The 26,105-nt window shown below is 41.6% G+C and overlaps 1 protein-coding gene and 1 pseudogene across 1 annotated transcript; one reads left to right on the top strand and one right to left on the bottom strand.

The window, feature by feature from the left end:
* Positions 1 to 1,578: 1,578 nt before the first annotated feature.
* LOC147170289 (15-hydroxyprostaglandin dehydrogenase [NAD(+)]-like) lies at positions 1,579 to 25,761 on the top strand. The gene is made up of 7 exons (XM_086081790.1): positions 1,579 to 1,895; positions 3,133 to 3,256; positions 5,825 to 5,931; positions 15,073 to 15,169; positions 18,434 to 18,510; positions 18,642 to 18,805; positions 22,210 to 25,761. The coding sequence occupies exons 1-7, from the start codon at positions 1,803 to 1,805 to the stop codon at positions 22,331 to 22,333; spliced, it is 786 nt and encodes a 261-aa protein (XP_085937916.1). The 5' UTR covers positions 1,579 to 1,802; the 3' UTR covers positions 22,334 to 25,761.
* LOC147170290 (uncharacterized) lies at positions 7,932 to 12,599 on the bottom strand (annotated as a pseudogene).
* Positions 25,762 to 26,105: the final 344 nt, after the last annotated feature.

Genomic DNA, 26,105 nt, shown 5'->3' with positions numbered 1-26,105 from the left:
TCTATCTATCTATCTATCTATCTATCTATCTATCTATCTATCTATCTATCTATCTATCTATCTATCTATCTATCTATCTATGTATCTATCAAACTGTGAGGTGTGGTTGCTTTCAGTGACAGTTCGAAAACAGCATATGGCGTTCAATCACTCAATAGCCTACATGCTTTTTAATTACACAAGGATTTTTGCTATTTGTAGGCTGCCCGGGTCCCTATCACCCGCAAATTGTATAGAATATATATTGTGGTGATATTTATTTTTATTTTGTCTTCATGAGCATACTCAGTATTGGAGTAATCCAGCTATATTACTTTAATATTATGGTACTTGGATTACGTTACTAACTACATTTTTAAGCAGGTAACTTTTAACTGTAACGGATTACATTTTAAACGTAACCCTCCCAACCCTGTATATAAACACACACACACATACATAAATATATATATATATATACATACATTTTACAGGGTATACACGGGTATACGGTGCATACTTCTTTTTTAGTCAGGGGCTAGGAAATGCATTATGTCAATGAGATGTTCTACCTAAGATACAAAGACAACAAACAGTGTGTGTGTGTGTGTGTGGGGGGGGGGGGTGTGCGTGCGTGCGTGCGTGTGGGTGCATGTGTGCGTGTGAGTGCGTGTGCACGTGTGTGTGTGTGTGTTGTTAGTTTTTATTATTGTATTTAAAAAATAAAAGTTATTTTTTTTGCCAAAGAAAAAAGTGGGTCACTTTTTCACGTAAAACCTCTCTTTGACTTCCATTTATCCTTCAAATCTGGAACTGAGCTAAGTTGACGGTCTGGAGTTTTAGCTCACAGGAAGTTGATTTTAATGTAGGAAACTTAAAACACAAGACAAATAATTTAAAATAAAATTATATTAAGGTCTAACCAGACAGTTTTTTTCACTATTTTTGTTCATTGTTCACTAAATATTGTTTTATAACATATTATTTATATATGTGTCTCATGATAAATACATTGATTCAGGCTGCTTGTATTACCAGTAATAACTACAAACTGCTTCTAATCAAGTCATGATAGATTTATTATTGTGAGGATGTAAAAATTATGGATTTTTCCTACATGTCACCGTTTCTAAAACGGGCCGTTTTACTGGACTACTTAAAAAAATAAAAAGTTAAATTTTAGAGTATACCCACTTCTCCAGGGACGTTTACCAAACACTACAGTGAAACCCTGCACATGCTCCTCCTTTGTCTATTAACCTGTGTGAGTTCAACACCGTCAACGAACAATGCGCTTTCTCACCCATCTCACTCGAAACCACACTCAAACAAGGGATACTTTATTGGGCATTCTGGAATCTGCAAGAAGTCATGCAACTATGGGAAATACAGACAGCTGATAATAGATCCAAATGGTTTGCTCAATTGTAGACAATGAAGTGAGAAGCATGAAAGAGTGCTGAGAAAGGGGTGGGGCCTAGGAAATAGGAGGAGGTAAGAGGGCAGGTACAACTGTTTGGATACATCTGGGTAATTATTATCCAACAGTTTACTTAGACTTGACTATATGACGTGCTCTCTCTCTCTCACTCACACACACACACATGCAGAAGGAGAGAGGAAGCCAATGAAGAGGGGGGAGGGAAAGCACAACCCAAGCAAAAGAGTAGAAACAGACAGAATAGTGAGCAAGCCCCCGAGTGTGTTTAAAGAGAGAGAAGGCGTCAGATAGGTGTGTAAATCCTCAGGTGGGTGGAGAGAAAAACAAAAGCGATTGAAAGTGAGCGACAGTTTGACCGAGAGAAGCCAAAGTGTATAGGATCATGTCTTTAAATGGGAGGGTGGCTCTGGTGACCGGGGGAGCTCAAGGCATTGGGAGAGCTGTAGTCCAGTCCCTCCTACAGAGCTCGGCGAAGGTCAGTCCTGATCACTCTTACTGCTTCTTTTCACCACTTTGACAGCTGCTCACGCTATTGCTCACATCATCGCCATTAATTAGACATGTTTTCATTAACAGACTCTTCTTGCACAACTGACATGACTGTTAACTTTTCTGCACAGCCTGTTTTGACCGACTGGTTTGGCTTCACCTACGTGCTAACCTGCATCACTGTCAACGAAATATCATTAGAAGTTGTTGACTGTTGTGATTAAACGTTTGGGGAATCTGTTGCATGAAACACTGACAATATTATCTGTGAATGATTGGGAGTCCTCTGTGATTTAATTTTACTAGTGATAGACCGATGTGTTTTTTTCAGGGCCGATACAATTATCAGTAGTCAAGGAGGCCGATGACCGATATTTGAAGCCGATATTCATTTGCAGAAAAAAAAGAAAAAGTTGGTGTAAAAATGTTAAATGATAAAAAATTCCAGCACTTTACTGCTAAAATGCCTTTAAGCACATGTTTATTAAACAGCTTTTGTGATTTGCAACATGTTAAAGGGGTTTTAGAGCTTAGAAAATAGACAACTTTGTTTTAAAATTCTGACAAAAAAAAATGTATAGTGCCCCCAGGCTCAGCAGTATATCTTAAAAAGTTACCTAAATGAAAAGAGCACATGCACTCACTCCCTGTTTAATTCTCAAATAGCTGCTAATTCGTGGGCTAACCATAGCCTGCACAATTCCCAAACGGCCGCTAATTTACGAGCCAGCGGTTAGGTCGCGGGCTAACCGTTAGCCCGCACACTAAATCCCAACGCATTTTCAACTCGCGGGGGCAGCTTTATTTATATAGCTTATTTAACACTCAAGGTAGTAAGTATAACTTACATCTTTAACTTCACACTGGCTCGGTGGGCCCGTCTTCTGCATTTGATTTTCTCTTCTGCATGTGAGCATTAAGAGAAGAACTGAGCTTTTGCTGCTTATCGGCTGTTAGCACTGCACGAGCAACCAATGAGATGATGCTGTGGGCGGGCTGATGCTGCAGGGAGTCAACAGCCACTAAAGCACCCTTCGGAGCAAAAATAACAGTTTTATTTTAATTTATCGTCCGTCAAAACGAAACAAAAAAAGCCGATGCCGATATTCATAAAATGCTGAATATCGGCCGGGCCGATTATCGGTCTATTCCTAAATTTTACAATGAAGAAAACATCAGCACAATCCTTTTGAAGTTTTACTGAAAGGTTTTGTGTCCTTTAGGTGGCTGTGGTTGACCTGAACAAAACCCGCGGTGAAGAGTGCAAGAAACAGCTGGACGCAGAATTTGGAGATGACAGCAACACATTTATTCAGTGTGATGTTTCCATTGGAGACTCACTGAGAGGTAACTGTCACTCAGCATGTGAGGAGTGACATACTGTAATAGGAAACGTTTAATACACTTGCTGGTACTGCAAAATAGGAAACTCTCACATTTGTTCTTTTGGTTTTAGCACAATACAAATTCATAAAACGTTTTAGTTGGTCAGGTTTAACTAGTAAGTGACTTTAAAAAAATAGCCTAAAACTTGTAGTCTATGTTCAGGTAGACTTTGCAAACATTTTCCAGGAGCAGTTCCTTGCTTGCGCATGTTGACTGTTACATTGAGAGTGTGGGAAAAGCCGCCACAGACAAGCTGTGACAATCTGGTCACTTTTGGATCCCAATGACAAGCAGCAATCAGAGTTCAGTTCAAATGAAGCTTGTCTGGTCTTGTACATAGTCACATGACTGCTTGTTTCGCTGCATTTCTGCTGTTGGTTCCACAGTACGGCACGTTGTGCACGGGATACGGGGAAATGAGGCTCTGGGTGAGTGAGATGACAAGCAAAAGGAAAGAGGTTTCGATGTGTGACAGACTGTAAAACCCTGCAGGCTCACAACTGTGGAATGCTGTTTGTTACTTCAAAATGTGTGATAGTGTCACCGCTGTCGATTAGTACGTGTCTACCTGAGTGCTGAAGAGATAACTTTTCTCAAGTCAGGTGTGTGTGTTTCTAATTGTGTGGTGACCAAGTGTGGAATGCAGCTGCTATTGACACATGCAGGTTTTACCACCTGGAGTTTGTCAGTAGTTGATGAAACCTGATCTGTCTGTGGAGATAAACAACAAGCTGGTGGCTCATGGCGGGAGAGATTTACCGTCTTACACTGTTGTCGACCTCTGACTTTATAAATAGCTTGCTCATTGTTCTCAATGGTAAGTTCAACATCCAATGTTAAGTTAGATAATAAAACATTTACAACCAAATGCTGAACAGTTTGGTGAAGTCCAACAGTACGTGAGTTATATGACACTCACTGACATATATGTGCTCAGCGTAAATTAGTAGACCCCCTTCAAAAAATGTAAAGATTTTATTCAATATTTCAATGAACATAAAAACAATTTCCAAAATTTGGACATGTTTTCAGTAGAATATGCACTTAACTTTCAACATTAAAGTAAGGTTGATAATAGAATGCATAGATTACAAAATCCTTATTTTAATCAAATTAACTAATGCCAAAAATGTATGCATCCCACGACAAAAACGACTGCATCTAGTATTTTCTATGACCTCCATGACATTTATGGATAGCAACATGTCTGCTAGTCCTGGAGTTAACACGTTTTCAGTCTTGCCAGTCTTGTATGTATGTACAGTATGTATGTACAGTATATATATATATATATATATATATATATATATATATATATATATATATATATATATATATATACACATACATACATCTTCTCTTATCAACCAATCACAGCTCAGCTTCAGAAAGCAGGTGAGCTGTGATTGGTCATTGCCTGATTGGTCTTTGCCTGAGCCCTGAGCAACATTGATGTCATCTTCAGTCGACAGTAAATGGCTAAATGGCCGCCCCCTGAGATGGAGAATAACGGCTGGGTTTTGCTTCATAACTCATATTCCACTAACACAATATTAGCCAGAATACCATATTTAGACTAATGGGGCTGCATAGAACATATTGTCCCAAAAAAATATTTGGGTGGGGGGGGTTGACTTCACCTTTAAAATGTTGCACCGAATCCTTCTATGAAGACAGTACAAGGATGACAGAATTGGAGTAATGTGGCTGAACCTATGAGATCTAGACTCAAGCCCAACGTGGCAAGTTTTGTTTAGACAGCTGAAGAGAAAATGAATCTCCTGACCATCAAGTTGTTACAATACACAGTAAATTCTGTAATGTACATGTACCTCTATTTAGAGTAGATTTGACTATTTAGATTGGGACCAAATAAACTCAGTTTTAGAGTGAACTAAGATTTACGCTAGGAAGAGAGTAAAATAAAAAATATATGAAAAAACATACTTAAGGTTTGAGATACGAACAAACGACCTTCAACTTCGGAGACTGCCACACTACCACCTGAGCTATGCCCCTCCTACTGTTTGCTTTTCTCCAAGAGACCAAAGACATAGTTTTTTTGGTCTCTTGGAGAAGAGTCCATGCAATCATGGAATCAGCTGCAGCTGACATGAGCGATAACTCAGGAGCTGTGTGGCTCAGGCAGTAGATTGGCTGTCTCCCAAGCTGAAGGTCGTGAGCTCGTTCCTACTTTGAGTCGCTTTTATTTTTTCCAATTCTTTATTTTACTCTTTTCCAAGTGTAAATATTACTCTAAAACTGAGTTAATTTGGTCCCACTCTGGATAAAGTCAAATTTACTCTTCAGAATTGACTGTGGATATATTATCTTGGTTATTTTTTGTTTGTTGGAATAGAATCATGGAAGTACTATTTATCTTTTTTTTACTATTTATTTTGCTCTTGAGCTTGTTTTAGAAACTCTGTACATTAAAGGATTGTTGTCATAAAAATGGATGTTAAATTTTGTTCCTCGTGAAACAAATACTTGAAATCCTTCACTATTGCCATGATATCTGTCGTTTAGATGCCTTCCAGAGCACAGTAGACCAGTTTGGTCGTCTAGACATTGTCATCAACAATGCTGGAATCAACAATGAAAAGAACTGGGAGAAGACCATACAAGTGAACCTGGTGAGATAATAATCCGGAAAGTAATCACAATCTTTCACTTTTTCCACATTTTATGTTACAGTCAGACATCAGTCAAGTCAGACATCCCAAAATTGAATAAATGTATTTATGTATCTCTTTGAATTCTACATACAACACCCAGTGTTTCCCACCCCATGTTAATACTTGAGCGAGCCACCCAAGTAAACTGGCCACCACCGTAGTAGATTTTAAAAAAAATTAATAAAAATATATCCCTCCAAAAAACATGTCGCGACTAGATAGACCGCATGTAACATTAGTTTGTCGTTACTCACTTGTGGATCATTAGGTTAGAGGAGATGCACAATACACTTTTATAGACATATAGGGCACATAACACACTTTGGGGGGTGGGGTAGGGTGGAAACACCGTCTTCACCCTACAACTCCCCTCCAATTTTAATACACCACACAACTTGTGTGGGGGGGGGGGGGCTTGTGGGGGTGCCATCGGTTGGGGGCCGCAGTATAGAGCAGTGCTGCGGTCCCCTGTCCGTGTCCCGGGGTGGGGGGGTGCTGGGGGTGGGGGGTGTCTGGGGGATTGGGGACGTGGGGGCGGCTGGGGCTGGGTTGGGGTGGGTGGCGGGGGTGGATGGGGGGCGGGGGGTCGTGGGGGGGGCCGGTGGGGTGCCTGGTGGGCCTGCAGTGCCCCGTCCTGCTGCGTTGGGCCGGGGGCGCGGGCCGTGTTGGGGCGGGGGGCGCTCCTGCTCCTGGGTTTGCTCTCCGGCCGGTGGCCCTGGCGGGGCCCGGGGGTCGTCCTTTGGCGCTGCCGCGGCCTGGGGGGCCCTGAGGTGTTGCGCTTGCTCTGTTCCGGCGGGGGTCGACGGCTCCCCTCTTTGGTGGAGATTTTCATGCATGCCAGATCCACCACACCAGCATCTACCGAAACTCAGACACAATCTGTTTCCTCCTCAGGTTATTGAATCGGTGGAGGCTGGTGTCTGCGGATCTCACGCGGCTTCGTCTGTCCTTCCTTCCTTTTCTCGGTCTCTCCTTTGGTCTCTTGAGGCCTCCCTGATTTTATGTTTTTTGGATTTGTTGGGGTCTGGATGTTTCTTGGGCTGGGGAGGAGTTCTGGTGGGGGGTGTCTGGTCGGTGCTGGATTTCACCTTCCTTGGTTTTCTTTGGTCCCCTCGGGTCTCCTGGTGTTCGGTTTAGGTGAACGGTATGAGATTTTTTCTAATAGGTTTTCTGGTGAGCTAACAAATACACGCACGCACGCACGCACATACACATACTCACCCACACACACACACAAAAAAAAAAAATATATATATATATATATATATATATATATATTAAAAAAAAAATAAAAAAAAAAGAGCAATGATGATGACATTTCCGAATGAACAATACTGAGCTCTTAGAGAAAGAAAAAAAAAAAAAAAAGGTTAGAGGAGATGCAAGTAGCAGGACTGGGACCCACCCGTGTCCACCCACCCAAGTATTTGATATCAAATCTGTGGGAAACACTGACACCCCATGATGACAATGTGATTTAGATTTATTTCGTGTGTGTGTGTGCGTGTGCGTGTGCGTGTGTGTGTGTGTGTGCGTGCGTGCGTGCGTGCGTGCGTGCGTGCGTGCGAGTGGGGGGGCGGGGGCGGCGTTCAAATGTATGAAAAATAAAAAAACTGAGACATCACCTGTACATAGATATTCACAGCCTTTGCTCAGTACTTTGTTGATGTGACTTTTTGAACATTTTGCCAAAAGCTTAGCACACCTATCGTTGGACAGTCTCTGTATCAGTGGCATTTTCAGATCTCTCCAGAGGTGTTTGATCAGATTCAAGTTTGGGCTCTGGCTGGGCCACTCAAGAGCATTCACATAGTGTTCCTGAAGACACTCACTCATTGTCTTGGCTGTGTGTTTAAGGTTTAAGGTCCTGTTGGAAGGAAAACTTTAGCCCCAACTGAGGTCCTGAGCACTCTGGAGTAGGTTTTCATCCAGGATGTCTCTGTACATCGCTACATTTATCATCTTTCTCTCAATCCTGGCTAGTGTCCCAGTTCCAACCGCAGAAAAACATCTCCACTTCATGATGCTGCCACCGCCATGTTGACTGTAGGGATGTTATTGGTCAGGTGATAAGCAGTTCCTAGTTTACGCCAAACGTGATGCCTGGCTTTCACGCCAAAAAGTTACATTTTTGTCTCATCTGACCAGAGAATATTCTTTCTCGATGGATGTCTGGATGGTCTGAGAGTGCTTCAAGTGCCCTTTGGCAAATGCCATGCGGTTTGCCATGTGCCTTTTTTGAATTAGTGGCTTCCGTCTGGCCACTCTGCCATACAGACCTGATTGGTGGAGTCCTGCAGAGGTGGCTGTCTTTCTGGGAGTTCTCATCACAGAAGCCTGCTGGAGCTCTGATAATGTGACCATCAGTCAACTTCCTGACTGGGGCCTTTTTTCCCCCCACGTTTGCTCAGTTTAGATGGGTAGCCAGCTCTAGGAAGAGTCATAGTGGGTCGGACCTTCTTCCATTTACGGATGATGGAGGCCACTGTGCTCGTTGTAGCCTTCAAAGCAGCAGAATTTTTTCTGTACCCTTCCTCAGATTTGTGCCTCGAGACAATCTTGTCTCGGAGCTCTTCAGACAATCGTTTTGACTGGATGCCTGGTTGAGGCAGTTAACACTTAAAAAAACACTCAGATATTAACTGGCCTGTTAGCTCAATAAGATAGACGTTCGTTTTCCGACCAGACGTTTTGGTGCATGGTCAAATGACCAATATGATATATTTATTAAACAGAACCATAATGAATTGCATTTACACAATGGCTAAGTTGGAATAACTTTAAAAAATACAAATTGTTACCTCAATTTATTAAGTTGGTATAGTACAATTTTTTACAGTGCATAATAAAATGGAGTAGTAACACACAATGAAAATTAGACTGATTCAACTTCATTAAGATTCTCACGTGCAAAACAAATTAAATTGTTTGTACTAATTGTTTTACACAATGGCGGCTGAGTTGAAATAACTTAAAAAGATGCATGCAAATTGTACCTCAGTTTTTCAAGTTTAGTCAACATTTAAGTTTTTAGAGTGTACTCCAATTAATGACCATCTCAATGATGATATGAGTAGAATTTTGAGGGGGGGAAATGAATTGATTCTATTTTGGAATGTTACTGTAACATAACGTGGTAAAAGTGAAACACTGTGAATACTTTGCGGATGCACAGTAGGTGTGGAGTTTATATTTGCTTCGTAATTCTACTAGTTTCAATGTACTCCATAGAACCCTCGATAAGAAGAGTATTTTTGTATTCTTCCAATTCCATCTGTGTTGATTCACTCTGAACCAACCAACGAACTGCAGTATGTCTCACACCACACTTTAGGAAACTGGGATTACATCAAGACAAGGATGCTAAAAAGTATTTTCGTACCATTCATTTACAGTATTTGTAAAGTATAACTTTCGACAAAGATCACAATCCTCAGACTCTCTATGAGAGAGGGGTCCATTGGGAAGTCGATTCTCAGATCCAAGAGGAGCAGTGTGGTTTATGTCCTGGCCACAGAACAAAGTGGATCTAGAACAATGGACCAGCGCTACACTCACAGCCGGTTCCTCGACAGTTCACGCAATCAGTCCATATGCGCCTTGTGGATTTGTAGAAGGCATTTGACTGTGTCCACTGAGGGATCAAGTGCTAGGGTGGCCTGGGACACCCTAATACGGTTCACTCCCTGTACGACTGCTGTCGTACATTTCCGGCAGTAAGGCGGATTCATTTCCAGTGAGGGTTGTTCTTAGTCATGGACTTTGTTCATAACTTCCATTGACAACATTTCTAGGCCCAGCCAAAGTGTTGAATGTCTCCAGTTTGGTGGCCTTATTATTACAACTCTGCTTTTTGCAGATTATGTAGTTCTGTTGGCTTCATCAAGCCGCGACCTTCAACTCTCATTGGAGCCGTTCACAGCTGAGTGTGAAGCAGTTGGGATGAGAATCAGCACCTCCAAATCTGAGAACATGGTCCTCAGTCAGAAAAGGATGGTGTGCCCTCTCCGGGACCGGGATGAGATCCTGTCCCAGGTGGAGGAGTGCAAATATATTGAGGTTTTGTTCACGAGTGAGGGGAGGATGGAGAGAGAAGAGATTGGCAGGAAATTGGCGCAGCATCTGCATTGATGCAGACTCTGTGTCTGTATGTCATGGTGAAGGAAGAGCTGAGCTGAAAGGTAAAGCTCTCGATTTACGGGTCGATCTACATTGCTACCCTCAATTATTGTCGCAAGCTGTGGGTTTGTGACCCAAAGAACAAGGTACCCAATACAAGCGGCTGAAAGGAGTTTCCTTCATAGGGTGTGTCCGGGCTCTCCCTTAGAAATCGGGGGAGAAGCTTGATCATCCAGAAGCGGCTAAGAGTAGAGCCACATTGAGAGGAACCAGATGAGGTCTGCCGGTTGGCCTAGAAAAGCCTTGGGATCCCCCCCCAAAAAAAGCTGGATGTTGTGGCTGGGACAGGCAAGTCTGATAGTTTCCAGACTTGCATGTCTACTGCCATCCATCCATCCATCCATCCATCCATCCATCCATCCATAATTTTTTGCTTAGGTCGGGTCATGATCAAACCCAAACTCGGCTTAGTTGAGACAATGCTTTTTTTGGTTCGCACTGGCCTTCATAGAATGGACATGAGTCTCTGACTTATTGCTTTCACCTGTTGGTGGTAGCTTGTCTAAGTACATCAATGGCTGTTAAATGGAAAGTTACTGGTTCTAAAATCCTCCTTAGTCCCTGGTGTGAAAATGTAAGGCCCTGATGTTGTATCTGTAGTATCAATGAGCAATTTCCTTCTTTCTGAGGTACGCTACACAATCCTTATTGTGTTAATAAGTGAATGTTCCCTGATCTCAGTATCCAAAGTATACCGTGTTACCCTCTGAGCCAACTACTGTAGCTGCCACCAACATTTTTAGGAATGTTACATTAAAGCTACTGAATGCAGAAAATTTCATTTTGAATCACTACTGCCACCTGTTGATGAAAAATTTAACTGCAACCACCCTTCTTCATATACACAAAGCACCCATGACGTCACATCCGCAGACAGAGGGCGAGAAATTCTAACCCGATTCCAGTCTGAAAACTATTGGCCAGAGGCTTGCAGAAGTACCCACTGTGAACAGCTAATGTGTTAATCTGCTCATTGGAAGATGTTTCTGTCATTAATTGGTCAAATAAAAAGGCTACTGTAAAGATATTTTTGGGCAAATTGTAACAGAGAGCAACTTCAACTTCAGCAAATTGGTGACCACCTTCAGATCTTCAGCCTGCCCAAATCCAATCTTCAACCCAGTCTGGGTTAACCAACCCAACCTTGGGTAAAAAATTAAGTCATCGTCACAAATGAGTGCAACGAGACCGGGCGACGTCAATACTGCCACGGCGGTCCTTCTTCAGGATTCCCTCAACTGTCATTGTTAAGTCATCATGACGACTTTAAAGCTCATCTCTTTTTCTCGCTAGATGACCCTAATATGCCGTCTGTCATGAGAAAGTGCACATAGGAGAGAGTGGACTCAAAGGCGGGGAGACACATCAGGGAGACAGGAATTGTGAACAAAAGGAGAAACTTTATTGGAACAAGTGGGGACGGGTCGCCGTGAGGGGACTGGGCGAGAGGAGGCTGGTCGCCGTGACGGGACTGGGCGAGAGGAGGCTGGTCGCCGTGACGGGACTGGCTTGACAGAACTTGGGAAGCTTGGCTGGATGTGGAGAACTCAGCGGGAATGTAGACAACTTAGCAGGAACGTGGCGAACTTGTGACGAGGACAACTAGACTGACGAGGCTTTGCTTGACGCGACGGGAAACACAGACTCCCACACAGGACTTCGACACCTGACGTAGACAATGATCCCACCGACTGGACAAACAACAGACTAAATACACCAACACTAATGAGACACACCTGGGGAACACAATACGAAGAGGGCACCGATTGATCAAACACACTGGGAAGGGAACAGGCACACACGTGGACGTAATCAGACATAACGAGACCGGGGAAACACAAGACAAATACACCAAAATAAACAAAACCCTAACCCATACAAAACCGAAACGTGACAGTATCCCCCCACCAAGGGACGTCCCTAAACAAAAACTAGCCAAAACGGGTAGGGCGGGGACGGCTAGAGCCAGTGTTGGAAGTCATTAACGGGCTGAAGACAGCCTGACAAAGCACCAACAGAGCCGAATCAGGGGGTGGCCACGTGGAATGCAGCGCCAAGGGCTGGAGCCGCCTTTGAGTGCGGTACTTGCGCCGCCTGGCGCTGGGTCTGAGGGTCGCCGCAGTGCTCGCGCCGCCTGAGGAGGATCTGAGGGCGGCCGCAGTGCTCGCGCTGCCTGGGCTAGAATCCTGGCTTTTAGACGAAGAGACCTGAGGCTGCGGCAGAGACGAAGAGGCCAGGGGCTGCGGCAGAGACGAAGAGGCCAGGGGCTGCGGCAGAGGCTAAGAGGCCAGGGGCTGCAGCAGAGGAGAGGATGCCCGGGGCGGCAGTGGCACAGGCGAAAAGGCTCAAGTCTGAGGCTGCCGTGGAGCCGGGACGGGGACTTGAGTCTGCCGTGGAGCCGGGATGGTCCATATGCCTCCAGCTAAGTCTTTGGTAGGTGGGGTCATTCTGCCATGGGAAGGTCCGCGTAGGAGAGACAGAAATTGTGAACAAAAGGAGAAACAAGAGGACGATGACTGGTGAAGACATGACTGGGCTGGGCGAGAGGACGATGACTGGTGAAGACGTGACTGGACAGGGCAAGAGGACGATGACTGGTGAAGACGTGACTGGACCGGGCGAGAGGACGATGACTGGTGAAGACGTGACTGGACCGGGCGAGAGGACGATGACTGGTGAAGATGTGACGGGACCGGGCGAGAGGACGATGACTGGTGAAGACGTGATGGGACCGGGCGCGAGGAGGCCGGTCGCCGTGACGGGACCGGGCGAGAGGAGGCCGGTCGCCGTGACGGGACCGGGCGAGAGGAGGCCGTTCGCCGTGACGGGACCGGGCGAGAGGAGGCCGTTCGCCGTGACGGGACCGGGCGAGAGGAGGCCGTTCGCCGTGACGGGACCGGGCGAGAGGAGGCCGTTCGCCGTGACGGGACCGGGCGAGAGGAGGCCGTTCGCCGTGACGGGACCGGGCGAGAGGAGGCCGTTCGCCGTGACGGGACCGGGCGAGAGGAGGCCGGTCGCCGTGACGGGACCGGGCGAGAGGAGGCCGTGACGGGACCGGGCGAGAGGAGGCCGGTCGCCATGACGGGACCGGGCGAGAGGAGGCCGGTCGCCGTGACGGGACTAGGCGAGAGGAGGCCGGTCGCCGTGACGGGACTAGGCGAGAGGAGGCCGGTCGCCGTGACGGGACTAGGCGAGAGGAGGCCGGTCGCCGTGACGGGACTAGGCGAGAGGAGGCTGGTCGCCGTGACAGGACTGGCTTGACCGGGGCTAACTTGAGAAGCTTGGCTGGAGGTGGAGAACTTCGCAGGAATGTGGAGAACTTAGCAGGAACATGGAGAGCTTAACTGTGACGAGGACGACTAGACTGTGAAGAGGACGACTAGACTGAAACAAAGACGATTTAACTGTGACAGACAGACAGACTCCCACACAGAACTTCAACAACTACACAGAACTTTGACAACCACACAGGACTTCGACAACCACACAGGACTTCGACAACCACACAGGACTTCGACAACCACACAGGACTTCGACAACCACACAGGACTTCGACACCTGACGTAGACAATGATCCCACCGACTGGACAAACACAACAGACTAAATACAACAACACTAAGGAGACACACCTGGGGAACAAAATAGGGAGAGGGCACCGATTGGTCAAACACACTGGGAAGGGAACAGGCACACAGGTGAACGTAATCAGACATAACGAGACAGGGGAAACACTCGGAAACACAAGACAAACACCAATCACAGAAAGACACAACAAACACACAAAAATAAACAAAACCCTAACCCATACAAAACCGAAACGTGACACTGTCGTAAAGTAACCCAAATGCTCAAACCCTAATGCTACCCAGCAAATAGGTTCAGACAACAACACAGCGTTTTTTTTGTGTTTTTGCGTGTGTGTGTAGTATTTGGAGCACCAGAGGATTGTGACCTTTAAAATATGATTGTAATGAATTGTTAAATGAATGTGTAGAAATAAGATTGCCTCATGATTCTTATATTACTGTTTGGAGTTACAGTATTTCCTTTGTGGGGTTTGACTGACTTCCTGTTCCTGCCAATTCTTTCTCCGTAGACGTAATGCTGTCAACTCTTAGTTTGTCTTTCAGCATAGGGAGCAGGACTGTTATTTATTTATTTTGAGGGGGCAGCCTAATGTAATAATTTTTTTGTTCTACAAATATGCCTTGGGTCTCTCATTCTCAAGCATGCATCCGTTTGTAATGTAACTTCACATTTTGTTGATGTTGTTTTCTGTCCAAAAGCAGGTAGATCATAGTAATGCAAACCCAGAGGTGCTATTCTGATCAGAGAGCAAGGACAGCAGAGGTCAAGGAAAGTCAAAGTCTTAAAAGTGAAGGTGTGGTGCGAAACGGCAGCCGACTCTGACACGAAGATGACAAAATGCAAGAACCAGAGGCCTTGAAGAGGAACAACGCAAATTATTTCACACTTTTCAAACAACTGCCGTTGTTTTAAATGCTCAAGATGGTGGTAGATGCAATGTGTGAGAATTCACACACAAATACAGTACATCGAGAGAGTTGCTCTGGCAAACTACTGCATGACTGTACGGTAAATGTATTTTCTCTCGCTGAGCCCTCCGAGCAAACATGTTTATCTTTACCATCTTTGCATGTTGAGCTTATTAAGAGGAGGAAATTCCTCATCAACAAACCAGTGCGTGTTCTCCTCAGGAACTGAGGTATCTGGTTTTCTTGGTATGTGCTGAGAAGGAAGAATCTCTATAGAAAAGTTGCTCTTTAATTTGTTGGCTTGTTTGAAAGAAATGCTACTTTAAACAAGTTTTCCAATTTAGGATTAGACTTCCTGTTTGTGAGTTGCACTTCCCTCTTGTGAAAAATGTCACCATGATGAGGTTTTGCTTTTCTTTCCAGACTTCTGTTATAAATGGGACATACCTGGCTCTGGAACATATGAGCAAAGAGCATGGCAAGGAAGGAGGCACAATAATCAATGTGTCTTCGATGGCAGGTAATAATTACACATTGGAATGGGGATACTGTAACATGTAGACAAATAGCCACCTACACTGCCACCTATTTGTGCCTTTGAGAGCAAATAAAATGTTCTACAGGTTGAATTCATACTCAAACATTGACACACTCAATGTGCAGACATGCACATCTTACTAGACAGATAAACATCTTGCTTGTTGCTGTTGTTATAAAATGACACACAAAGCCTCATTATACATTTTGAGTCTTTTTACCAACAGAACTTTGACCTGACTAGAATGAAACAGAAGTGGACTAAACAAAAAGAGAAAATAACTATATGGGGTTGACTTGACAGTCTTTGACAAGTGGAATTGGCCTACTTTTCCCTCATGACCTCATTTGGCTAATTTTCCTAAGTCAACTCCTTCCGGCCATTCAAATGATTCCACGATGCAACCTAAACAGGCTATTTTTTGTTTTGTTTTTATATTTTTTTTATTAAATGTTCTTTAAATCTACTTGGGTGGTGGCCAGTTTACTTGGCTGGCCCGCCCAAGTATTAACATGGTGGGGGGGAAACTGCTGTAATAAGACTCCAGTAAAAGTAAAAAAGTGTAACGAAAAAATACTTGCATGCAAATTTAGCCATTGTCCAACAATGTAACTGTGACCAAATCAATAAATAAGATCTTTATCATATAAATAAAATAATGAAAAACAACAATATAATTTGTTTTTTTGCATTTGTCACAGGAGATTAATCAAAGAAGGAGCATTTAGCACTGAAAAAAGTGTTTCATTGGACTAAAATAACAATTTAAAAAAAGCTGTAATTTGTTTCAGCTAAATGTTTTAGTTGTTCTCGTTATATTCATGATTTGGTTGAAAGCCTCATTTTCAATTTAATATAAATCAAATACATGTATTTTTCCCAAGCCAAATAAAAAAGTTACATTCAAGTAACTTTTTATTTTGGAATAAACTAATTAAAGCCATTTTTTTAACTTTACCCCAAATCGAATTTCTGATTCAGTATGAACAAAATTTGTGGGATTCAACCTACGTTGGTTGCCAGACAATGGGGTAGATACCACGGACTTCCGACTTCCGGGTTTTACACATCAGCGCCAACCGAGGGGCACAAAGGCGCAAGAGCAAGTACCGGGACACGGCCCACACGTCGCAAACCCGACGGGAAACAAAATTGATTGGTGAAAACCCGGAAGTCTGAAGTCCCGCCTCCTCCATGGCATATAGTCCATTGTAGGGCACACATTGGTGAACACTCTTATACATCAAGGGACAATTGAGTGTTCAACTACCCAACCATGCATGTTTTTGAGATGTGGGAGAAAACTGGAGTACCTGGAGAATGCTCACGCAGGGACCCGTAGAACATGGAAGCGCCACGCGGTAAGGCTGGACACTAGATTTGAACCCTGAACTGCTGAATTGTAAGGCGGGTATGCTTAACAGTGGGCTACCAAGCCGACTACCGTTGTGTTAAAAGCAAAAACATATTTGCAATCAAATAACAAAATGCCAGTAAATACAGGGAAACTGTCCATAAAAGATCTTGTTTATTGTGAGTATTTTGCAAACATGTGCAATATTTTGTAGAATTACATGAGTCTTAACTTACAATCCTTGTTTGTTTGTTTGTTTGTTTGTTTTTGTCTAACTAGCAGAGGCACATTCAACAAATTTTTTGCAGATAAAAAAAAAGAAAAGGTTTTCATTTAGCTACCTACCCTATGTGTGTAAAAACTTTACATTTTAAATTAATACATGAGAATTCATGACAGGAAAAAATATCAAGGAGAGAAAAAAACGTTCATGCATTTTTACAGTTCTTGCTTTTTTTTAATTAAAATATAAAATATTATTTTATTTTTGTTAGTTGAAAAAAATTGAAATAAACTTTTTATAGGGACAGTTTTCTATTTCTAATGGCAGTTTGTTATTTGACTGCAAACATGTTTTTGTTTTATTTCAATTAGCTTAGCAGTGCTAAGCACAGCCTCACAATTCAGTAGTCCAGGGTTCAAATACAGCCTCCAGCCTTCCTATGAGGAGCTTCCATGTTCTCCTTGTGCCTACATATGTTAATTGAACACTAAATTGTCCCTGATGTGGTTGTGCATGTTTGTTCACCTATGTGTGTCCTACATTGTCTGGCAACCAACTCAGGTTGTACCCTGCAAATTCTGTTCATACTGAATCAGAAATTCGATTTGGGGTAAAGTAATACAATTTACTTTAATTAGTTTATTGTAAGGATGCACGATAATGCTATTTTCAACCGATACAGATAAATCAATAATTTAGAAAGTGCCGATGTTGATAACTGATAAGTAAGCCGATAATTGTTTGCAAAATTAACTTGAATCCAAATATACTTTCGAGTCCTACTATAAGGCTAACATGTAATAAAAATAAAAATAAAAATAAAAAAACAGTATTAATTAAATTTAAATATGCAAAAAAAAATCTATCACTTTATCATTTTTTTTTATATATAATTGTAGGTCTAGTAATCACTAACTATATTTCATAGGTAATGGCGCACCTTACAGGAAGCTGACATGTTTCACCACCAACATTCTGCTACGGATACCCCAAGGAGAAGAATTTAGCAAACGTAGTAATTGGTGGTACACTGTAAAAAATCTTCCATTCATTATGTTTAACTGAAGTGTGTAATATGTTTTCACATATCAATACATCTTGCCAATTGTTATGTTCAAAGGTGAATAACTGAGGTGAGTTGTTACATGCCAAAGGTCAAATTTGAATATTTGAACTTGACTTTATGTGGTAAGTTTAAAAGTAGAAGCCCGATCTTATAACCATAAAACCATGTTAATGTGCCACACCTAAAGTGCCTGATAGTTACATTTGTGATACAGTATATATAATATTAAATGGGCTTTAGTGGAGTAAAGCAATACTTCTAAATTATGGACAATGAATGACTTTGCTGCTTCCTTTGATTAAATATAAAATTGGTATATGCAAAGAACTTAACGTATCACAGCGTTTATAGCTCTAGAGGGGGCCTTGGTGGCCCGCGTCTAGGCCAGGGAAAACATGGCCCAATAGTTTTCTTTATCAATGAGGTTCTCAATGCTTTGTCTGGTCCTTCGCCTAGGCATAAAGGCATAATAAGGCCCTCAATAAGCTAGGGAAACGCAAACACCATGATAAGGTGAAGTCTGAAGGAGAGGTCTTGAGAGGTTATTAAATATATGATTAACATTAACACAGCTGTTGTCTTTTATGCTTCTTTCTGCTGCAGCCTTCCTGCACTCTCCTCACCAACCAGTCTACACAGCCACAAAACATGGAGTCATTGGTTTCTCCAGGGCCATGGCCGTAAGCAGAATGCACGAGCATGCACCACACAGACACACACACACACACCCTTAGTAGCCTTTGGTCACGTAAAACTAAACCTATACTGGAGTTTTTTTCTCGGTTGGGACGTAACTGTCATTATTTTACAGGATGCATCTTCTCAGAGTGACTACGGCGTGCGTATCAATGTGCTGTGTCCTGCCTTTGTTGACACCCCTCTACTCCACTCAGTAGAACAGGAGGAAAACATGGGGAAATTTGTCAAATTCAAGGATGATTTCAAGCGCAGCATGAACAAGTTCGGAGTTTTACAGTGAGTCTGCCCTCTCTGACACCTGCAAACATAAGTAATCCATTCTGTTGTCATACAGTTGCCAACTGTAATGTTACGACAGTGAACAACTCAAGTTGAATAAAGTTGAGAACAGTGTTGGGAACGTTACTTTAAAAAAGTAATTAGTTATAGTTACTCATTACTTGCTTAAAAAAGTAACTAAGTTAGTAATTTAATTACTTCATTATAAAAGTAACTCGTTACCAGGTTAAGTAACTATTTTCACTACTTAAAAAAAGTTTTATATCAAACAATTTGGATTTAGTTTTTTATATATGATTATTATTATTATTGTTATTATTATTATATTTTTATACAAAGAATTAAAATTACATCCAGGCTTTATAGGGTGTTTTCATTTATTTTTGTGAGTATTTATGTCACACAAATGCCTCACTCCATAATATGACACATCATTCAATAATAATAATAATAATAATAATAATAATAATAATTCATTAAATTTGGAGTGGTGATGCATGTTCTACCACTGCCAGTTACTACAGCAATCAGAATAATAATACTAATAAAATAAATACTGGATAGATGGTGATTTGTGGGACATATGTCATCTATAGTTAATTTGTAGACAATCCTAGCCAGTCCCTCCAGGATTTCCCGGGCATTTTTTATGATTGTTGCCGGCTAAAATAATCAATAATAGATCAAAGAAATTGCCAATGCTATTAAAATATACAGTGTTTAATGCTATCATGGCCAAAATCATAGCCATAACTACTACTATACTTACTCCTCAGAATTATCAGCTTCCACTTGATCTCTCTGAAAAACATATACTTTTGTACACTTTCAAATATGGGGATATATCTTCAGATTATAACTCTACACATGACGTGTTTAATGATTGATTTACGTCAGAAAACTGCCCAACTCTAAGCTTAACATGCATCATTCACATACAAATGTCACTCCATCGCCTCCATGAGTGTGAGCATATTTCTTTCAACACTTTTCACATGTTTAGAACTCGTGAAATAAGAGAAATACAATTGTTGGCGCTATTAATTACACTAGGCGAGCGTGTCGCTATGATTTACCGGTATCTTTATCGCTGTTATGGTGCTTGTGGAGTCGCAATATGGCTCTTAAAGGGTGGAACATGATTGTCGACTGTTATTTTTGATTAATGTCACTCTTGTCAAAGTTGTCAAACCAGTTCCAGGCGAGGACTTGGACTCTTTGCTAAAATGCTAAAATATGCTAAGCCTTAAGGTCCAGAAGGAAGAAGGACGACACGTCCGTCATGTTGTGACACGCTTCCTGCGGCACCTCCAAAATAAAAGTCACTATACATTTCAGCTGTCAAGACACTTTTATTGTGACGAGGTCCGACAACAACAGTGCCTCTAACTGTGCGCAAATTACATTTTCAGAGCCAGTCACCGCACAATGTCTTGTAAGCTTACTTCGAGCCTTAAATCTAATAAATAGTCAAATCATAAATCATACAATAACGATAACGGCGTTTCAAATATGGGGACAATAATTAGTTAGATTAGAGTTACCTAACGGCGTTAGTTTAAATGCCGTTATTCCCAACACTGGTTGAAAACACTTATTTTGAGTTGGAAACACTCTTATAGGATTTAATGAAGGAAGAAAGAAGAAAAAATAATATATATATATATATATATATATATATATATATATATATAACTGCACCAGAAAGGATTTAAAGGAACATTGTAACATTCTTAGATACATAAATACAACTACATATATTTGCTGACATTATCCCATTAGACGTTTCTAACCAAGTTAGTAAAGTATAGCCTATTAGAACAATACAGGAGTCTTACTGCATTTATGTAATTTTTCTCTTTTCTGACGGTCTTCTGTTGATGTTTACCCGAATTGAGGTCTTGCAAGATAGGCTAACTCATATTGTGATGTCTTGCTTTACAGAAAATTGTGTTGCAAAAAATGTATGGATCAATGTATGGATCAATGGGGAGAAAGTTTTAATGTTATGTCTGCATTTATCATGACGTAATTTATCAATATTCAATTCTGCTTTTTAATGGTTGAAGCTGCGTTTGTCGATCAGTGGGCATGCACATTTATTTTGGAGACAAGTGTCAAGTAGTTTTGAAGAGATGACACACAAGTTCCGAACATTCAAGTAAATATGGAAACAAAATATGATCGTAATTTATTTCCCTCAAGTTTGGTTTGCCTCGACACAGAATATGTTATTCTGATGCTCAACCGACTTGTGGTAAATAAACACATAATAGAAGCCCATTTCCCACTTTTCAATGTTCAATTTGAGATGACATGTTTCTGTTCAATGAAGAAAAACAACACTGCCTCCAGGTGGATGAGGGAGGGGAGGGCCTTTCCACACGTCAATGTTTGGAACGCGTGTGTGCGTGTGGGTGTGTGTGCGTGCGTGTGTGTGTAAATATCTGCTGATCCACAAACTCACCAACAATTCACAAACAGAATTGAATGTTTAACAATGGTAAGTCATGATAAATGCCCACACACTTAAAATAAAAAATAAAAACTGTGACTAATTTTGAGACAAATCTCTCCGAATAGGAATCTGATGCATATGAATTGACTCCACTCTGAATGTATTGTTTGAATGCAGAGTACTTACTGTACAGTGGCAATATAATACCAACATCAAAAGGCTTATATTTAGAATCACACAGGTAACTATCACAATTAAGCAACTTTGATGTATTAATATGCACTGCAAAAAGGCTGTGACCATTATTAGAGTGATGGAAAAGCGCTATATAAATGAAGTACCATTTAAAGAATGCAGGGTGCCCAGATTTAAAGGCCACAAAATGTCATTAAATGCAAGAAAACATTTGGAAAGGGTGAAAAAAAGGCTACAGGTTGGTAATCCATATCTAGTTCTGAAAGATCAAGTAAAACCTGTTTAGATAAAAGTATGGAAGAAAGCAAGCAGCAAACCAAGGTCTTTTAAGACCCTATTCTGTTTACATTCCTATATCAGTCAAGCTGTTTTTGTTGAAGAGTAGGGAAAATGTTTTGGCTTTGAGGAAATTCATGTGTATGAGTAAAGTTAATCAGCCGACAAGTTGCTCGTACCACTAAATTGCTCATATTCAAGATGCAGTGGACGAATAGTGTCGGAGGTAATTGTGAACAAGTCGGAAAGTCAAACACAGTACGAAGATCAAACTACTGAGACTGATATAACAGTTGCGACATTTGATGCTGTTAGAGCTTTTTAATAGTAATTTTTAATAGTAATTCCAGATATGTACTAGTGAATGAGCCAGTACATGTTATGCTAATGGGAATTATTATTTTTATAACATCATGTAACCCCCCCACCCCCCCCCCCCCCCATCTCCTTTCTCCCTTTGACCTATCTCCAGGCCATCAATGATCGCAGAAGGCATGATGAGATTGATCACAGACAGCAGCCTAAATGGTGCCGTGATGAAGATTACATGCTCCAAAGGAATCCACTTCCACACTTACGAACCAATGTCTGCTTGATCACCTAAAGGACTGCCCCTTGTTGGAGAGAATTGTGCTCCACGGCTATAACCTGAGAGACTGAAACAGAACAGTCTGATACGTCGGGACAACATGCAGTGGCTGTGTGGGAGTCCGATCACAAAAGAATCCACAAATGTTTGGATTCTACCACGAAGTGGCTTGAACATTACAAAATTGTACAATTAAAATATCTATAATATAATAATATAGTTAATACAATAGCAACTTTGCTACACAACATAATAATCATGCATCATTCAGCAAATCAATACTGCAACAACAACAAATTACGCTCTTATATATATATATTCAAATAATGAATATATTGACCTTTTGCACGTGACGTCACCGCCCTAACGGGAACGCCCCCTCCAGGACGCTGGACGGCAAAAGAACCACTTGCCCGTATTGTAAGCATCTCGTACAGCGTAAAGTCCTTCATCTAATCAATTATCTCATAAAATGGTCATATCAACCCTCACACGTAATCAGCGGGAGATCGACAGGCGGATCGGTGCAGCGTCTGCAGTGATGAGGACTCTGTATCGTCCGTTGTGGTAAAGAAGGAGCTGAGCCGAAAGGCAAAGCTCTCGATTTACCGGTCGATCTACGTTCCTACCCTCACCTATGGTCATGAGCTGTGGGTCATGACCGAAAGAACAAGATCCCGGATACAAGCGGCCGAAATGAGTTTCCTCCGCAGGGTATCCGGGTTCTCCCTTAAGGATAGGGTGATAAGCTCGGTCATCCGGGAAGGACTCAGTGTCGAGCCGCTACTCCTCCGCGTTGAGAGGAACCAGTTGAGGTAGCTCGGGCATCTGGTTCGGATGCCTCCTGGACGCCTCCCTGGAGAGGCGTTCCAGGCATGTCCCACCAGCGGGAGGCCCTGGGGACAACCCAGGACACGCTGGAGAGTCTATGTCTCTCAGCTGGCCTGGGAACGCCTTGGGATCCCGTCGGAGGAGCTGGCTGAAGTGGCTGGGGAGAAGGAAGTCTGGGTTTCCCTGCTAAAGCTCCTGCCCCTGCGGCCCGACCCCGGATAAGCGGTAGATGATGGATGGATGGATGGTCATATCTTGCTGTGCGGTCGGTTGTACAGATAGACAAGGGAGTAAACCAAATATTGCTTTTTTATCGCATACCCACTAATGAAGACAAAAGACATCTGGCAGCCCACAAAGTATTCACGGATTTGTAGCGATAATTTTTTATGAGGTAAGTAGATAAATGTTCATACATTTTACTAGTAAACGTACACTCTAATAACAGAGGTGTCGAATTACGTGTTTCAAATCACATTAAGGAGCCAGATAGTTAACGTCCACTCCAACTGCACATACACACAGCTTAGTTTTAAAATGCACCTTCTTCAAAACTATTAAGTGCATTTGACTGTTTAATAATAGGGGATTTCGTCTTTGTCCTTGGAGTTTTTGACTCTGGAGCTGGCCGGAATCATATTCATGAAATGACTGCATAGCTTGCCACTTTTTTTCCCCCATGCTGGTCAACATAACATCATCACAGCGTTGCAATATAGAACGGAATGTGTCAAAATAAGTCAGTTAGCATGATCAACAAGTTTTACCTTTGCATTACAAGGTATATTGTCCCCCGGTGCGAGCGAAGTATCTCGTCCCAGAGACCGCCAGCGGCAAGCATTTAAATCAGCTCCGGTGTAAGGAGGAGAGCCGGTTAGACACGGGCATTGACTACATAATGATGATATAGGTCGTGCGCTGTGAATTTCGGCAAAGTCGGCGATTTGATTAACTTGGTAAAAACAGCAGACGACAGAAGGTAAGGGGCTGTTTTCAAACTAGTATCTCCAAGTTAAGTAAAATCTATGAGTTCCGACTAAATTTGCCACTTCGACTGACAGGCGAACTTCCGTTGAAGTAGTAGATTCCATAACTTTTCATTTGTAAAATAACAGTCGCTAAGTCACTAAGTCGCTCCGGGTCACGCCCACTTCCATTCAACAATCATTTCCTTCCGCCGTCCGTCATAAGGCAGTCACGTGATCACGTGACGTCGGTGCAAATGGTCAATAACAGAGGTACCCCTCAGTTAAAGGGATACTTGACCCATTGAGCCATTTTCAACAGTAAGAAGATATTTTGTCCAGAATTAATTTGATAACTTCATTATTTTTCATGTACAATTAATACCTTTAAAAACATTTTTTTTATCAACTTGCAGTCAACTGAAGATGACATCACCTGTGCTGAGGAAGTAGGTAACGACCAATCACTACTCAGTTTGTTGACCAAACCCAGAAAACAGGTGAGCCGTGGCTGGTCATTACCTACTTCCTCAGTACAGGTGTTGTCATCTTCAGTCAACAGCAAGTGGACAAAATATTTTTAAAGGTTTTAATTGTACATGAAAAATAATGAAGTTATCAAATTAATTCAGGCAAAATATTAACTTTTTACTGCTGAAAATGGCTAATTTAGTCAAAAGTAATGAATACAAATTTAATGTAAATGAACCAATGAAAATCAGACATTGCTTTTAAATTCTGGTTCAACAGGATTCTTTTAAAAAAACAAACTCATGAAACAGAACTGACAAAAATGATGGTACCCTTAACTTAATATTTTGTTACATTATTGTGGGAATTCTGAAAAGCATTTGCTTGGAGATGGTCTTATAGCCTTTACCTTTAATATGCTTGTCTATAATTAATCTCGTGTGACAACTCTCTCCTTCTCTTCCTTTCGTCCATGTTTAGTGTAGGACACACCATGTCACGAAATAGCACTGTGACAACTTGTCACCCTTTAAGGCCAACTGACACCTGAGACACCTGTTGAAGGCACACCTTGGTTGAACATGTCCCTGTGGCCAAAATATTTTCACTTTTATAGGCGTACCATAATTTTTTGTCAAGGCCTGTCTCATGAGTTTTTTTTTATTCAATTCTGTTGAACCACAATTGAAATACAATGTTTGATTTCCATTCATTTTTATTATTATTACTTATTTTTTAAATTATTATTATTACTTGTCAGCTTCAAGGTATTTCTGTGACCACTGTAGGGTTTTCTTTCATTAAGAAAGGGTAAAATAAGTATGCTGTAGTGTTTTAGAGCATTAAAGTTAATCGTGTAGCTTCTGTAATAAAGCAGTGTTATTATTAACTCATTCACTGCCAGCCCAGTTAAAATGGATCTTTTACGTGTATAGCCATCAATGGCTCGGAATGAGTTAAGACTTGTAACCATTATTACTTAATTGTTAAGTAATATTTGCACAAAAATTTTAAACTTTGTGGGGTTGTTTGCATTTATTTTACTAAGAAAGTTTTATCTTTCCAATTGCCACACGTTGAGTAGTGACAAACAATCTATTTAAAATATGTGTGTTTGTTTTTGTTTACCTAATCATCACATGTGTGTATTAAATGGAAACAGCTGCCAGAGTTGTGTTTAGATTTCAACAGAAAAAAATCTAAAGCTGTTGTATTAAAGTGCTGGAGTAACTGGAATGACCAGCAAACTATAAAATTAATCTATGGCAGCTTATCATCTATGTGTTTAATACTTGTACTTGTATATTTTTTTCTATACCGTTCTTGCAACAGATAGGGGATTTTAGCAAAAAAAAAAAGAAGATATATAAGTAGAAAAATAAACAAGTAATTATAAAAACCTGTTATGCTAACCACAATTTTATATTGAAGGCAAAATGGATCACTAGTTTCTATTTTTTTATTGGAGTTATGAAGTAAAGCAGACAGAACTGGGGCTTCAGTCAACAGAGA

Source organism: Leptonotus elevatus, chromosome 8 (assembly GCF_054856555.1).
Source record: "Leptonotus elevatus isolate MCC_2025b chromosome 8, RoL_Lele_1.0, whole genome shotgun sequence".
NCBI lineage: Eukaryota > Metazoa > Chordata > Actinopteri > Syngnathiformes > Syngnathidae > Leptonotus > Leptonotus elevatus.
The sequence above is the reverse complement of the archived record's forward strand: the minus strand, read 5'-3'. Positions and strand labels throughout refer to the sequence as shown.